Consider the following 15978-nt stretch of genomic DNA (forward strand, 5'->3'; position numbering starts at 1 on the left):
TCCCACAAGAACTGAGCAGCTGAAGACAGCAGTGACAGCCTAACTCCCAATATTTTCTCCGACGACAAGAAAAAGCAAGAACGGAAACATAATTCCACATAAAACCTATGCCCACAGCTTAACGTGAAGGTTAAGGACACACACACTTCAAAACAGTGTAAGCAGGAGAGAAATCACCAGACCCCAGGGCGGCACTTCCACTGGCTCTTGCCTTGTACCCCCACCCCCGCCCAGGCCCACCCCGAGGCCTGCTGGGGAGGAAAAGCAGGATAAAAACTATTGCAGGGCCCAGGAGAACAGACAGGGGAAGCTAACCAAGTGTCTAAGGCCCATCTAAGAGCACTTTCAAATTCAAAATCTCTCCAGAAAGAGGAAAAGATCTGCGTCTATACACTGAGAGAGCCAACAGGATACCTGGGAAAAGCAACCCAGAATAATCAACTCCCAGAGCTATCCTAGGAAAGCTATTCGATTTCAAAGATAGAAAAAAATCCTTATGCCTCCAAGTAAAAAGGCCAAACAACATACAAAGAGGAAATAATGTAACTTACATCAGACTTTTCAAATTCAAGATATAATACAAAGCAACAATAGACTATAGTTTGTTTGTTTTTTTCTAAGTTCAATGGAAAAAAAAAAAAAAGGTAAGCCAAGGATTTCATACCCAGACACATTTTCCTTCAGACCCAGGCTCTGGAAAACAGTTTTGAACACACAAGAGCTTAAACCTCTTCACCTATGAGCCTTTCTGAGAACATTCTCTAGAGGACCATTCCATCTAACCAAGAGATGACTGGGGTAAGCTCGGCAACAGAAGGACAGTGAGCAGCCTGGAATACATACATGGACATCTAAGACTAAACAAAAACCAGTGAGGATAAAGGTATAAACTACTGTGTAAGTATTATGTGTTTTGACAAAGAAATAACACAACTAAACGGACAGGCGATCGGCAAGAATGAGGGAGCGCCCGTGAGACTGACAAGCGGGCGCAGTACCGGGGTGCGCCGACAGCACCCACGGGGGCCTCGGCGGGCTGATCGAGGCAAAGCCCCTCTCAAGCGAAGTCAAGGGAGCCTGTGAAGAACAATACCGGCACCTGCTGAACGTGCCGAAGGACGGAAAGCAGGCGGGGTGGCAGCAGGGTTTAGTGGAGTTTAAGCCCCCCGAGAGCAGAACCAAGAGTTCCTGCCATGAGGAGAACAACAGCTGCTGTTTACTGGTAAGTCCGGCCGAGAGCAAACCTGGCGAGGCAGGAAGAACACCCTCGGTAAGCCGACGGAAGGGCTGGCCTTCGCCGGGACGAGGACAGCCGGTCTGTGCGGCCATGGGGACGGCCAGGCACACAGCATGGAGGCGGGCAGGTGGCGAGCCCCTCCCCTCCCTCCCACCTTCGCAGGGCAACAGGCTTTCTCAGGGAAACGGGGCTCCAAAGAGCTGAGTTCTTCCCCAAACGTTCTACACTGGAAGAACAGCATCAGGATCAAGAAGTAGTCAGGTCTGTTCACTTTAATTTTTTCTACTATTTTGATCATAAATATAGAAATAGAGGATAGTTAACACTCTAGGTCCTTTTATGATTGATCAAGTCCATTTGCACATATCACCTCATTTGATTCTGGCCAAGGCCCTAATACACAAGGGTTAGTGAGGAGCCAGAGGTCCAATCCCGGCTTCTGACTCCTGAGCCTGGGCTCTTTCCTCCTTCCCAGCAATGACTCTAACCTCTTCTCTGCTGCTGCTTACTGACCTGAGCTGAGGGACACAGCTTATCCTCCAATACTGTGAAGCCCCATGAGGGCCACCTTGAGAGCTGTCACCTGGAGCAGTGATTCAATGCTGAACGAACGAATAAACAAAACCCTTTCACGGAGATGACACCAGCATAACTTGGAAAGCTCGGCCGACGCATATCCTGAAGTTTGCACGTCTCTTTTACTACCCAGCAGCCTCGCAAGGGGGGGAGAGGACCTGGCAGCGGCCCTTTGTGGCCCGTGTCCACCCCCGGCACAATGGCGACCCTAAACAAACAGTGGGAGGAGGCTGCCGGCTGACAAAAGCAACGGATCCTATTAATTCAAAGGACTCTGAGGTAGGGGCAGGCTCTGGAGAAGGACTAAGTTTAGCTGCAAGACACATTTAAAAGCTACTAATATAATTAAAATATACTCGAAGCATTTCAAGAAGTTAATCATACAGCAGAGCATTCAACTGGCAATTCAATATAATATTTTTCCCCACGTACTCTGTCAGTGCACAACTAATTTTCTTTTAAAAGACTCCGATACCACAGCTTTGGGGCACAGAGGGAAGGACCAGACGTAGCAGAACGGATTCCAGCACTTCAGCAAGAGGCCACGTGCGCGCACAGGAGGGCTCAGAGGAGCCGCGCTGCGTGCAGGCTCCGTGGCCCCCGGGACCTGCCCTTCCCCCAGTCCCTATCAGATCACACCGGAACCCCTGTCCTGAGACCGACCCACGCAGTCCGCCCACTTCGTCTCCCCGTGCCCGCTCCACGCCACTCCCTTACTTTCTTTCTCGTTGCCCTAGCCTTTCATTTTGAAAGATTTCATGGCAACTGAAAAGCTGACCTGATTACCCAGTGAAACACCAGTCTACCTTTCACCCGAGATCATCCATTACAAACCTTTGGCCACATTTACTTTATCTGTGTGTATACATACTTTTTAAAACTATTTTTTTGACTGAACCGCTTAAAAATAAACTACAGACCCCACATTTAGATTCAAAAGGTAAAACTGTTCAAAGTTGTTAAAATATCTGCCCTGATATAAGAAACAAAGTGGGAAGAGTGCACCTTGGTGGTTAAGAAGCTGCACAGGGAACTTTCGCCAGGCCACACCCTGATTCTGCCCCTCGCTAGCTGGGGGGCCCAGGCAAAGTCACTAAGTGCGCTACACAGCCGCTCCCTCCTGGGTAGGCTCCGGCTGGTTCCAGTTCCTCCCTGAAAGGGATACTGGTGATAAAAGGAGCTGACACGCACAGCAGCACTCAGAACAGCGGCAGCACATAAAGAGTGCTTGGAAATAATAATGTCTTACTAAGTAAATGCAAGTAACAGGACTACTGGTGGGCTGTTGGTTTTTCAAGGAATGAGACCAAGTTATATACAATGTCACACACAATATGCTTTAGATAAATTTGGTATTTCAAAGGAGACTAAGATTTCACGAGCACGCAGTCATTTTCCTCACCCAGGACAAATTACTTCCTCCTCTTTATCTTGCCGAGGGCTTATCTGCCTACCATCTCCTGGCAAAGTCAAAAGCCCTGACTGACACTCACCGCCGCGACCCTGTCTCCACCATCGGCAACCTGCTTGTAGTAAGGGGATCCTGAGAGAACTCTCCAGGCAGAAAGGCCACAGCTGGAAGCTTTCGATAAGCCCACTTCAGCGGCTTCACAGCCACCAACCAGTAAAAGCCTGAAACAGAGAAAAATAAAAAAAAAACTGATAAACTGCAAATATAAATAAGACAACATCGAAACAGAGAGAGCAGAAACAGCTACCATCGCAAGGAAAATTAAAGTAAGATTAGTACGGACTAAACCCAGAAGGTAAATATTTTAGACGACACCAGGAAAAAATAAAATAAACCAGGCGGTTTTTCTATTAGAATTTCACCTTCCCTTACACAGGGAAAAGGCTTACACATTTCAGCAGCTGAAACCCAGAGGCGGATTTAGAAATGAGAAAAACCGTTTTAAGGTTGGCCGTTGGCTATCGAAGGAACTGTCTGTGTCAACACCCACAAACATGAATACACAGATGTGTCGCCTCGCCCGGATATGTAAATAAGGGTGTGAATCACGGCAGCGCATCGGGCGCAGTGAAGGCACAGGTGGCGGGAAGAAGTGGCAGCTGGGTGCGCTGCAGATGGGACAGACCCGCACAGGACACTGGGACGCGCAGGCGTGTAGCTGCGCATTATGCCTGGTTCACTTTTCTGCTGCTTATGCTCTGTTGGCAAGGAGAGGCCAGTTACCTGAGGGAAAGCAGCCTAACATATAGTACTAAACAGTAAAAAAGACTGTGGGACCACTATACAGACTGGGCTGATTAATAATGGGCCCAAACAGTCATGACTTATTCCACTGAGGTGTAAGGGGTGTATAACATTACACTAGCTTCAGGGGTGCACCTCGATATCTGTAAGTATATTCTGATCACCACAACTGCCTAGTTAACATCCATCACACACAGTTCCTTATATTTTTCTCACGATGAGAACTTTTAAGGCCTACTCTTAGCAATTTCCCAATAAGCAATACAGCATTATTAACACAGTCACCACAAATAGCCATGATTTTTAAAGATAAGTCCTATTCAGTAAATCTGGCACGGAAGTATATAACAGGTATCACAATCATGTGTCTCAAAAAGACAAAAGTTTGAACGGAAAAGTTCTGACACGTTAAAGGGAACACTTCGCCCACCAGTGAACTCTGCGGTGTTCCCAATGGCAACAAGGCAGCAGAGTGACAGCATAGAAGAGCCACAGACACAGCAACATCCCGGGAGTTCAGGAAGCCCCTCCCCTGAGCTTCGCAACCCCTGCTGCCTCCGAGGGAGAAAGACTTCATTCAAAGCAGAGGTTTCCCCCGTCACGTGCACAGAAGGCTCCCCCCGCACAATCCACCCCTGTCCCGGTGACAGAAAATACTATCAGGCTCCCTTTACATCACAGCGTCCATCACATCAGTCGTCACCAAGTGCCCGTTTTGTCAAAAGGAGACGTACTTAGTCACACAAATGAGTATTTACCTTTTCTAGGCTAGACTCAGAGAGAAAAACTAAACTGAACAACTGTTTGTTTCTGCGCAGAAACTGAAAGGTGAAAGAAACCAGCACTTCATAAGGCTCCTGTGGGCTGGCATGTCAAAAGACTGACTCGGTTAAATGGTTGTTACCAATGTGAACTTTCAGATGTTTTACAATTCTAAGTACCTCATGCCGTAACATTATGAGCTCTACATATTGTCCCTTAAAGACCAGAAATATATACTCGAAGGCAGTCACGAAGAACTGTGTTAGTGGAAAAATAAAACCTACCTTCTGTTCATTCAGCCCAGCTTGAGAGTAGATAAAATAATGGCCCCCCAAAAGATGTCCACATCCTAGTTCCCGAAACCTGTAAGCATGTTATGCTACAGGGATTTAAGGCTACTAATCAAGTGACCTTAAAACAAGATTACCGTGGACGGGGGCTGTCCGGGTGGCCCAAGGAAACCCGGGGTTTTTAAAAACAAGAGGGGGTGCTGGCATCAGTGCCTGAGTGATGTGACCTTTGACCAGCCGCTGCTGGCTTTGAAGGCAGCGGGGCCAGAGGCCAAGGAAGCCGGGCAACCTCTGGAAGCTGAAAGAGGCAAGAGAACAGACTCTCCCTGGAGCCTCCAGAAAAGAACAGCCCCGCTGACCCCTTGCTGTCAGCTCAGGGAGACCTGCCACCCTGCCCCAGATCAGTAAGACAGCAAAGTCGTTTCGAGCCCCACTCCATGCGTGGCAGTCGGTCACAGCAGCACGGAAGCGAGTACGCGCCTTGGTTCTCCCCCAACCCCAGGGCTCGGGCGCCCGCGCCTCGTTTCACCGCCCGCCGTCTAACACGGTTCTGAACTACGCTCACGCAGCAACCACCAGCCCTCAGCTCCACCACGGACTCTCAGCTGTCAGACTCAGAACTACAAAAAAATCCTCCTGGGTTTAGACATGGAGCTCAGCCCAACTCAAAATCTAAAAGTTCACCAAGTATTGGAAATGTGCTTTATTCACAGAAAACAATCTGAGCCGTCACTCAAGGCCCGTTCAGTGTATAACATGGCAAATGGGAAGCAATCGATTCTGAGAAGATGGCCTGAGGCAACCCACGGGGGCTGTCCCTACCCTGGGCCAATCTTCAGGGCGGACAGGTAATTTGTTCACCAGGGCAAAGGAGACTCGGGTCCAAAGTCAAGCTAAAAGTATGAATATTACTTGCCTAGAGCATCCATTCTCCTCAAATGATTCTTTTATGCCAAAATATAACCCCCCTCCAAAAAAAAAAAAAAAGCTATTACCACAGATAAAATCTTATTATTCCTCTGGATCTAACTACCAATTTGAAGAAAATACAGATGACAAAGAGAAAACACTTTCAACAATACCACAAAGATGTAATCCCAACAATGGGAAATCTAAAAATCTAGACAGTAAGAAACGACAGAATAAAGGACGTGGCTTCTTCAGAATGAACTCTCTCTCTGAGCACGAGACTGTGACAGGGAGAGAGACGGAGGAATAAGAGAGGACACAGTCTGGGTGTTCGATGACACTGACAAAGGAGGATTCATTATCCTCGAATGGGTATGTTTTCCAGAGTCCTTATTGTTTAGCAATACCCCTAAAATACTTAGTGAAAATCACACGCCGTCCAGGACGACCGCGGGGCGGGCAGGTGGCGGGAGGCGGAGGACAGAGTGGAATGAGACTGGCTGAGAAGTGCTTGGTGAACTGAACGGCAGGCAAAGAGCCGCTGTTCTATTCCCTCTGGGACCACGCCTCACGCCTCCCATAAGGAAATGCTTTTTCAAAAGTCAACTAATCAGGAAAAACTCCTCTGAATAAACAGAAACAAAACAGGCAGTTTTGAATATCTACATGTCCAAATTTAACCAGTGTTTTTTCCAAACGGAAAACTCGTCATTCATAAAACATATCCCCAGAAGGCCAGGATAAAGTTAGCGGGATAACTAAAATAACTAAAATAATTTTCATCTGATGAATGTGCAACATATACATTTACATTAACAGTGTAATTCTTTTCTCGATGGATTGAACGTTATTGTTTAATCTGCACGACTATGTCATGGAGGCCACAGACGTCATATCCAATTTTCAGATTAAAAACCAGACACAGGAAACTTTAAGTTGCCTGACTACTGAAGGAGATAACAGAGCTGAGATGTCATATCCATTATCTCCCAGTCTTGATACTAGAAAGCACTTCCTCTCTACAAAGTTTTCACACACATCACGGCCATGAGGAGACCAAACTGGCTATGAGGCGACAAGATCCAAAAGAAGAAGGGACTCAATGTCTGCTTCCCAACAACCCCTCCTCCATTCGCGGCGGACGGAAGAGTAAGTGCGGAAAGAGGCAGAATGATGGAACCAATCCTGTACTGTCCCCACCCGATGGTGGGCAACCTGGGGACGCTGATGCTCCAGCAACAAGGATGCACATGCGATCACACGTGCAAGCGGGCGTCTGTGCGTATGTGGATTTAGAGGGGGACCGAGAGGCTTCATCAGCATATCCTCAGAACAGGTAACTGGCAGCTGCGTGTGCGAGGCGGCATGCAGGGCCCTGAGCAGGGAGGTGAATGAGCTGTGCTCTCCGTGTTCAAACAGCTCCCTCTCGAATGCAGGGGAAATCCAGGGAACAGCAGCTGGGAGCCTGGAACCGAGAGGTGGGGACGGTGGCGGCCGCGCCTGAACGTAACTCAGTCCACATCTACCCGAGAGTTCACTTCTATGTGCCAAGAGGCATGGCCCCCACCCCAGCATGCCGCTCTGGTCTGCCACTTCACTGTTTCCCAGGACTCAGGGCCTTGACGGGAGCTAATCTACAAGCGACTACAAAAAGCAAAGCGAAGCAAGTTGGCAGTGATGCCCGGCCTCGCACAGAAACCTTCTCCACCAGGACCACAGGGGTAGGGCAGGCTTCCTGGGCCACGCTGGAGCAAGTCCCACTGGGAAAACCACACACCTTCAATGAAAACAGCGGGAAACAGGGAGGCCTGAGGCCCAGCACGGAACACACGAAAAATGTTTCCTGAGTGATGGAGTGAACCTAAGGCTCCAACTTCCTTTGTAAGTAGCACAGAGTGAACAGGGCTGAAGAGAGCCCTCCGTCCCCTGCCTGTCCGCATTCTTGCTAGGTTTTGGCAGTAAGACATGAGGCAAGGAGAAGGGAGGGGTCATGGCCACGGGGCTGCGGAGGGGGTGCACTTGGCAATGCTAAGTTGAGAATTTAGTGAAGAAAAGAAAGCAGCAGGAAGAAAATTTCAAAAAATCTGTGGAAGACGTAACAGACATGAATAAAGAGAAACATGCCTGTTCTTTGGTGGACTCTTAATATGGTAAAGATGCCAATTATCCTTAAATTAATCTATAAATTGAATGCAATTTCCAATAAAATCCCAACAGAATTTTTCATGGGACTGAACAAACTGATGTAATGGAACGAGACAAACAGAAAACTCCCAAGGGAAAGCAGGATTTACGAAGAGGCAACTCAAACAGTGACAATCACTCCTTTATGAACTGTGCTCAGGCAGCTTGACCCGTAAATACTCTCCTACCCTAGGACCATTAAGCTATCCTCCTTTGGATCTGACCACATTAAAATCTGAAACTTCCATCTATAAAGTGAAAAGACATGTCACACCCCGGGAGAGGTCATCACAACACATAAAACTAACAGAATTAGCAGACGGGACCTGTAAAGCTCTCCCACAAGCAGCCCACAATGAAAGTGGGCAGCGGATAAGGGGGAGAGGCTGGAGCAATCATTCTGGACAACGACACATGACAATATCTAATCAACGTACATACCAACATCGCGGTGTTCTAAGGAAACTTGGGAGAAATTCTTGCACAGGTAAATTTATCTCTTGGTAAAAGAACAGTTCATGCACTGCTATTTAAAATGCAGGAAAACTGGAAATACTTTAACTGTTTGAAAGGCATGAGTAAATAAATTCAGTAGATTGTCCAGGGAAATATATACAATGTAATAAGAATACAAAATATATACTGGAAGGTCGCCCACCAAACTCAGGAAGAGCAGCTGCCTCCAGGAAGGGCAACTGAGACAAAGACATGGAAAGAGGACATTTTGTCTGTCCTCCTGTCTCCGTTATTTACGTATCTGCGTGTCTGTACATACATAAACACACTTTTAGTAAAAAAGGTAATCTTAATATTTGTCAATTACGGGTAGTGGGTACTAAGGTATTCTTTACATCATTGCTGTACTTCCCTCTCTCTTTTTAACTTAAAGAGGAACAAAAAAGATAAAGTCACAAATTAAGTACATAAATTTTTCCAATTAATAAAGTCCAGGAGAAAAAATTCAGTGACTTAGCTTTAACTCTTAGTTAGCATCAACCCACAAGTTCAGGCAAATACTGAAAATAAAATTAGCATGTACTTTGCTTTGCAACATTTTGAGATAGTTTATATGTTAATGGTTATATCTAAGCATTCTGTGATTTACTACTGAAATGATGGTTCTGTTTTTGCAGGAATTACATCCACAGACACACCACACTACAGAAAATAGTTTATATCGTTAATGTCATTTTCTGTTGCAGTAAGGCCCTCCCCCAGGATAATTATGTGCAGTGTTAACCAGGATGCCCTCGGACACGCAGGTGTTTGGCTTTTAAGTGCTCGCTTGAAGAATCACATTTTTAAACTAAAGCACGTGATGTGTGGGAGTTAAGCTTAACTTCTCCTTAGCAAAAATGGGGGGAGGGGAGAGAGAAATTAACTTACCCAATAATCTTTTATCTCAAAACGTTGTGGAAAATAGGAAAATCATGTGTCTAGGAATGAGAGGGACCGGGTACTTCTGCAACCAAGTAACTATGCCATCTTAAGAAATCCCCTACGGCCCATCGGTACTGACCGAGGGCTGAGCGATGAGGGCCATGCTAAGCTAAGCAACTGAGGAGCCTTCTTCCTAAACCACGGAGAACCCTTCCTGGAATCAATTTGTAGCATCACGTTCAGCTCTCCCAGTTCATCGCAGGCACCCAAAGGCGGTGGTCAGGGGCACGGATCCTGTCCCCCTGCTTCCCTGAGGTGGCCCTGGACAACCATTCCTACAGGGGAAGGAAGGCGAGGAGCACCGCCCAGGCCCAGGGAGGACAGATCCACACGGACCATGGTGCTCAGGACCTCTGCAAGGACCTTGGAGTTGGGTACAGACCAGCTCCAAGGACAGGCTGACTGCATGGAGGAGGTGGCCAAGGAAGGCTCCTCTGGGCCACAACGGAGACAAGTTTACCCGTTAAACAATCTCGCAGACAGAAAAGGGACCGGGTACTGAGCTGTCTAAGCCAGGAGAACCCGATGCACCGGAGCCCAGGCCCCAGTTTGTAAATGGTGTGCTCAGAGGAAGGTAAGAAACGTGGAAGTGCTTCTAGCCTGTACAAGGCAAGCGGGAGGAGCAGAACAGGAAGTCCAAAGGGTGAGTAACAATGCAAAACAGTCCATCCCGCTCCCCCCCCTGGGCCTTACCACCTCCCACCCTCCAAGCTAAGACAGCCCCTTAACCCTCCATCACCACGCGCTGAGCACCCTGCGCAGCGACTGCCTGAGGCCTTTACGGCACTTCCCGGGGCGGCTTCACCCCAGAAGCAACTACATGCACCCTCCGCGCACAGAACTACAGGGACACACAGATAAATGCGGCACAGCCCTCGTCCTTGACTTAACCTCTCCCAGCGCCCACGCTCCCACCCAGGGACGGAAGGGGCTGAGCCAGATGATGGATGGAACTGGGTGCCAGTCTGACGTGCTGAGAGGCTGAAACTCAAAGCAGGAGCACAGGCATCAGGCAACACAAGTGACCCGTGCCTGCTGGGGCGAAACGCACAGGGAGGGGTGAGCTCAGTGAGCGGGACGGGGGGCTGGGCACGGCCATCTGAGGAGTGGGAGCTGGGGACAGAGAGCAGGCCCCCGAGCAGCACACGGACGTCACACTGATGGCCCGGGAGAGCTGAAACGAGACGCTGCCAGTTATTTCCAAGAATTAGAGATGGTTTGCTAAGAAGGTGCTTCAGTCTAATAATTGTTGGAAGAGTCTGCCATCTAGTGGCTTAAAACTCCTTGAAGCCAGAAAGGAAGTTTGGAATAATAGCAGCAGAGACACTTGGATCCACTCTGTGGGATGACCAATGGGCTTGCGGCACACGACCAGCAAGGAAGGAAAACACAATGTCTCCACATTAAAAAGTGCCTAAGACCATACCTGACAAAGTGGGGGCTCAAAAACTACTGCCACCCACTAACAAAGAAGCTAGAAGCCATTCTGCTCTCGGGATAATTTTTGAAATGTTCCCAATTTTAATTCATTTTAGTGTATCTTAAATATTCTTCCCTATTAAAATATTACTACTTCCATATTTAAAATTCTGCATGTCTTTTCTTTATTAGATAAAGAGCTTGTAAGAAGAAAGCACATAATCATGACTCCATTGATGGGTCTCAAAAGTGAGTCTGTATGAGAATCATGCAGAGGTCTGCTCCTGGGCCGAGGTGGAGTCCAGGACCCCGCACTGCTAACAGCCTCGCCCGGTGACGGGGACGCTGCTGGGCAGGTGCCACCCCTTGAGAACACAGAGCTTTACGCGATGCTGGAATCTATAAACTGAGCCTGGAGGACGCAGTTCACTGTAAATCAAAACAGGAAGCATCACACCATTTAGTCAACCCGTCCTTAAGGACAAGCAAAGAAAACTGATTATACTGAATAGTTCATTGTTAAGACAAAACTGGAAAATTTTTCTTGGGTGGAGAAAGCATTATTGGAGACTGCTTAGTTCCGTAATAAAACTTCATTTTCCTGGAAATTTAATAATTTAGGCATTTAATGTATTTAAAATTCAGTGGTACCTGGTTATAAGTTTCTTAAAATGTAATTTGGAAGTCAGAATCAAGAGGTATAGGAAAATCTAGAGCTCGGTACTCCTTACTTTAAACCTTCCGATGAGAACGGGACCCACATTCAGACAGACGGTGGAATGGCACAGAAGAGGTCAGCAAACACCCTCTGTAAAGGGCCAGATAAATATTTTCAGCTATGTGGGCCATACGGTGTCTTTCACAACTACTTATTTCTGTCACCATGCAAATAAAGCAGAGGCAATTTTTTTTTTTTAAGTGTAGCTACGTTCTAATAAAATTTTATTTCTGAACACGGAAATTTGAATCTCATGTAATTTTCATGGGTAATAAAATAGTCTTCTTCTGATTTTTTCCCCACAATTTAAAAAAAGTAAACTCCATTCTCAGCTCACAGGCCAAGCAAAACCTGGCCCAGAGGCTACCGTGGGCCAGCCCCTGGGACACAGAAAAGCTCACGGAGATGGGCAGGAGAAAAGATGATTTTACCACTTAGCAGTCATGTCAGATGAGAAACATTTCTTAACCTCTTAGAGCGTTAGTTTCTCCATCTACAGAAAAGCTGCTAGGACACTATCTTACAGATCTGTGAAGACGGGAGGTTAGTTAAGTATCTGATAACCAGTAAAAACTATATGGAGCTAATTTTCTCAATTATAACCTTAACTTCAGAGTTAAGTCAATTCAATACCAGTTTAGGAGCACCTAAAATTTGGAATATACGGTGCAAGCAATGCAGGAAATACAGTCAGACCTCGGTTCTCAAAAGTCATGGTTCTTGAAAAATGAGGTTCTCAACTGAGTTGTTCAGGAGGAAAAAGTCTCAGGTGTCTAACAAAATTTCAGGTATCAATTCTCGACCCAACAACCCTTTCATGCTGATACCTGTATGATCCGTCACGTGTCTCTCAGGCGACAAGGAGATCTGAGTTTCGAACAAATCGCTTCTCGGACAGCTTGCGGAATGAATTAAGTCCGAGAACCGAGGTTGCACTGGTGTGTGAGGACAACAAACTTCCCTGCTCCAAAGCAATTCACAGTCTTGTAGGTTAAGGAGACAACAATTTCACCTGAGAAAGGTCTGGAAAAACCTGTTTCCTACCTTTCGTTCAAACAGCTGTTCAGCCTGAGCTCTGAGCTCTTGAATCTTCATTCTGCCGAAGTCAGGCTTTCATCCCTTTACTCAGCAGAAAGTGTACTTGCCGGGCCGGTTCTAAGCGCTGCAAACAGGGCTACAGATAGCACAGATACAGTTCCTGCCCTCAAGGGGTTTACGTTCCTTTGCATCGGTGTTGCTTCTTTCCTTTTTTATATTTTGACAAAGCCAAGTAAATGTTAACAACTGAACCAAAATTCACTGACAGATGCTCAAAGCCTTTAAACAGCAAAGACACGTGCGCAAGAATTCACATACGTCTGAAGGTATCTGGAGCTGGATCAGCAAACCGCAGCCTCCGACCCCAAACCAGCCTGCCACCTGTTTCTGTAAATAACGCTTTATTGGAACACCGCCACAAACAGTCACTTAAACAGTGTCTGCGGCCGCTGTCCCACGGCAATGGCAGATTGAGTAGTGACAGCAGAGACCGTCTGGCCCTTTACAGAAAGGGGCACCGATCGCTGGTCTGGAGCAAAGAAACGTGAACGGCTGTGACAGGAGACGAGAGACTGAGAGACGGAACTGCAAACAGCCTCGATCACTAAACCAAGGAGCTGTGTCTCTGTCCCCGTGGCTAAAGGAAATTAGAGATGAATCTTTAAGCCTCACACTTGCATTTTAAGACCAGCACTCCTTGCTGGAAACACAACAGAAAACAAATCAGAGCAGGATGGGACGGGAAGCAAGGAGCACAGTCGATAATTAATTGGATAAGAAGTAATGAGTGTCTGAACCGTAAGGATGGCAGCAAAAACGGAGAGGAGGAGATATATTTGAGATATAATCAAGAAGGAAAATCAGTGAGTCTTAAAAGATTCATAAAAATGAGTTAGGACAGTCACGCGCAGTGCATCTCAGGTTCGGGCCTGGTGGAAATGTCGTCGTCGTCGGCAGCCGTCCGTCTGGAGAGACGATGGCGTAGCTTCTTGAGAGTCTATCTGCACCGCCGAGAATGGCTGTGCAGTCCGATTCGGGAGTGACAATCCCTGCCGCACTTGGTACAGGTGAAGGCAGATGGCTGTTGTTGCTGCTGCTGACGCTGCTTCCGCCTCAATCTTTTCTGGACCGCCTCCTCGTTGCGCGCAGCCTCTGCTCGTGACGTACCTTGCCTGACCGCGAGCCTCCAGGCTAGGCGGTCGTCTGCTTGAACTTCCCATGTGTTGAGATTGATGGAGCATTGTGTCATGTCCTTTTTGCAGATGTCTTTGAACCGCAGTTTTGGGCGCCCTGTCATCCTCTTGCTCGCCGTAGAGGAGGTCTTTGGGGATACGGCCTGCATCCATTCTTTTGACATGGCCAAGCCACCTGAGGCGTCTCTCGCTAAGAACTGCATGCAAACTGCTCATATTGGCTCGCTTCAGCACCTCGGTGTTGGGGACCTTATCCTGCCAGGCGACATGCAGGACGCGTCGCAGGCACCTCATGTGGAAGCTGTTGAGTTTCCTTTCGTGCCTTGCGTAGGTGGTCCACGTCTCGCTGCCATAGAGGAGAGTGCTGAGTACGCAGGCTTGGTAGATGCGCAGTCTGGTTTTCTCAGTGAGGCTGGAATTGTTCCACGCTCGCCGGTTCAGTCTGGCCATAACTGTGGCTGCCCTGGCGATTCTCCGGTTGACCTCCAAGTCGACTGACAGAGAGCTCGAGATGGTGGACCCGAGGTAAGTGAAGTCGTTGACAACCTCCAGGGTGTATCCGTCGATGGTGATGCATGGGGGAGTCCCCGTGCCTTGAGCCATAACATTCGTCTTCGTCAGGCTGATGGCTAGTCCGAACTCCTTGCATGCGTGGGAAAGGCAAGTGACTAGCTGCTGGAGTCCCTCTTCGGAGTGTGATGTCAAAGCTGCGTCGTCGGCGAAGAGCATCTCACGGATGAGCACCTCTTTGACTTTGGTCTTGGCTCGTAGACGGGCCAGGTTGTAGAGCTTGCCATCGGATCTGGTGTGAATGAAGACACCCTCGCTGCAGTCCTTAAAGGCGTATTGGAGGAGCATGGAGAAGAAGGTGGAAATGACACACGGCATATCGAGATTTGGGAACACGGAGAAGATGTAGGTATGCAGGTGAAACGTGACTAACACAGTTAGAAAGTGGTGAGTGTAAGGCACTCGCGAGCCAAAGATCCAAGAGAAGGTTTCCTGCAGGCTGATGGACAAACCGCTCCGAGGCCCAGGTGGGGCTTACCGGGTACAGACTTGGGAGATAACACACACACAATTAAGGGGTTAAATGAGTTTGTTTAAAGTTGCCTAGAAAGGATACAAAAAGTAGGTAAGAGAAAAAATGGCCAAAGGCTTCCACTAAAAATCTGTTAGAATTAATAATCAGGTTCAGCAAAGTTGGAGAGCATACAAGATCAATATACTTAAAGCAACTGTATTCCTGGCTGGTTTGGCTCAGTGGATTGAGCGTCGGCCTGCGAGCTAAGTGTCGCTGGTTCGATCTTCCAGTCAGGGCACATCAGAGAAGGAAACTCTGACTCCAAAAAACCTCCACTGCCTTGCGGCATACCTCTTCAGGGGAAAGGCTAAGGGAGTAAACCCCGACAGAAAATCCGGAGCCGGAGTCCCTAAGGCGGTTTGACGTTGTAGTCAACACCGGCAACTCCTGCGGCGCACCTGAAGCCAAGCTGTATTGACTCCGTCTTTCCCTTGGACCCTTCAGCTGCGAAGAGAGGGGGGTCTGCTGCATGGGCAACAGCAGACCCTCCATATCACCCCGCCCAGGCTCTGTAGCTTCAGCTTCACTGGAGAGGACACTCCAGCGTCATCGCAAGATGTCGATTCAACACGGGAGGAGACAGATACCGTGTCACTCCCGAGTCGGACTGCACAGCCATTCTCGGCAGTGCAGATAGACTCTTAAGAAGCTACAACATCGTCTCTTGAGACAGACGGCTGCCGACTACGACGGATTCCTATACACAAGCAATAAACACTAGGCCGGGGGGGGGGGGGGGCACAGTAAGTACATACACACACGCCCCTCCCACAGGGGAGAAGGGAAACACCCAGCTCCTACCTCCACGCCTGCGCCATAGACAGCCAACCCCTCACGGCTCCGACCCGGCTCCGCTGGACTTCCCGGGCCAGTGTTCTAGGCAGCCTCAGCCAACAGAAGGGAGGCAGCAGGG

The 15978-nt window shown here is 48.1% G+C and overlaps 1 protein-coding gene across 1 annotated transcript in view; it reads right to left on the reverse strand.

Annotated features, from left to right (window-relative positions):
• The window catches only part of NBAS (NBAS subunit of NRZ tethering complex), a 257267-nt gene that overhangs the window by 208031 nt on the left and 33258 nt on the right, over positions 1 to 15978 (reverse strand). Inside the window, exon 10 of the mRNA XM_090280933.1 lies at positions 3307 to 3445. Coding sequence (XP_090137059.1) covers positions 3307 to 3445 — 139 coding nt within the window. The remainder of the gene's footprint in view (positions 1 to 3306; positions 3446 to 15978) is intronic.

This window comes from Furipterus horrens, unplaced genomic scaffold (genome assembly GCF_987537825.1).
Source record: "Furipterus horrens unplaced genomic scaffold, mFurHor1.1.pri manual_scaffold_6, whole genome shotgun sequence".
Lineage (NCBI taxonomy): Eukaryota > Metazoa > Chordata > Mammalia > Chiroptera > Furipteridae > Furipterus > Furipterus horrens.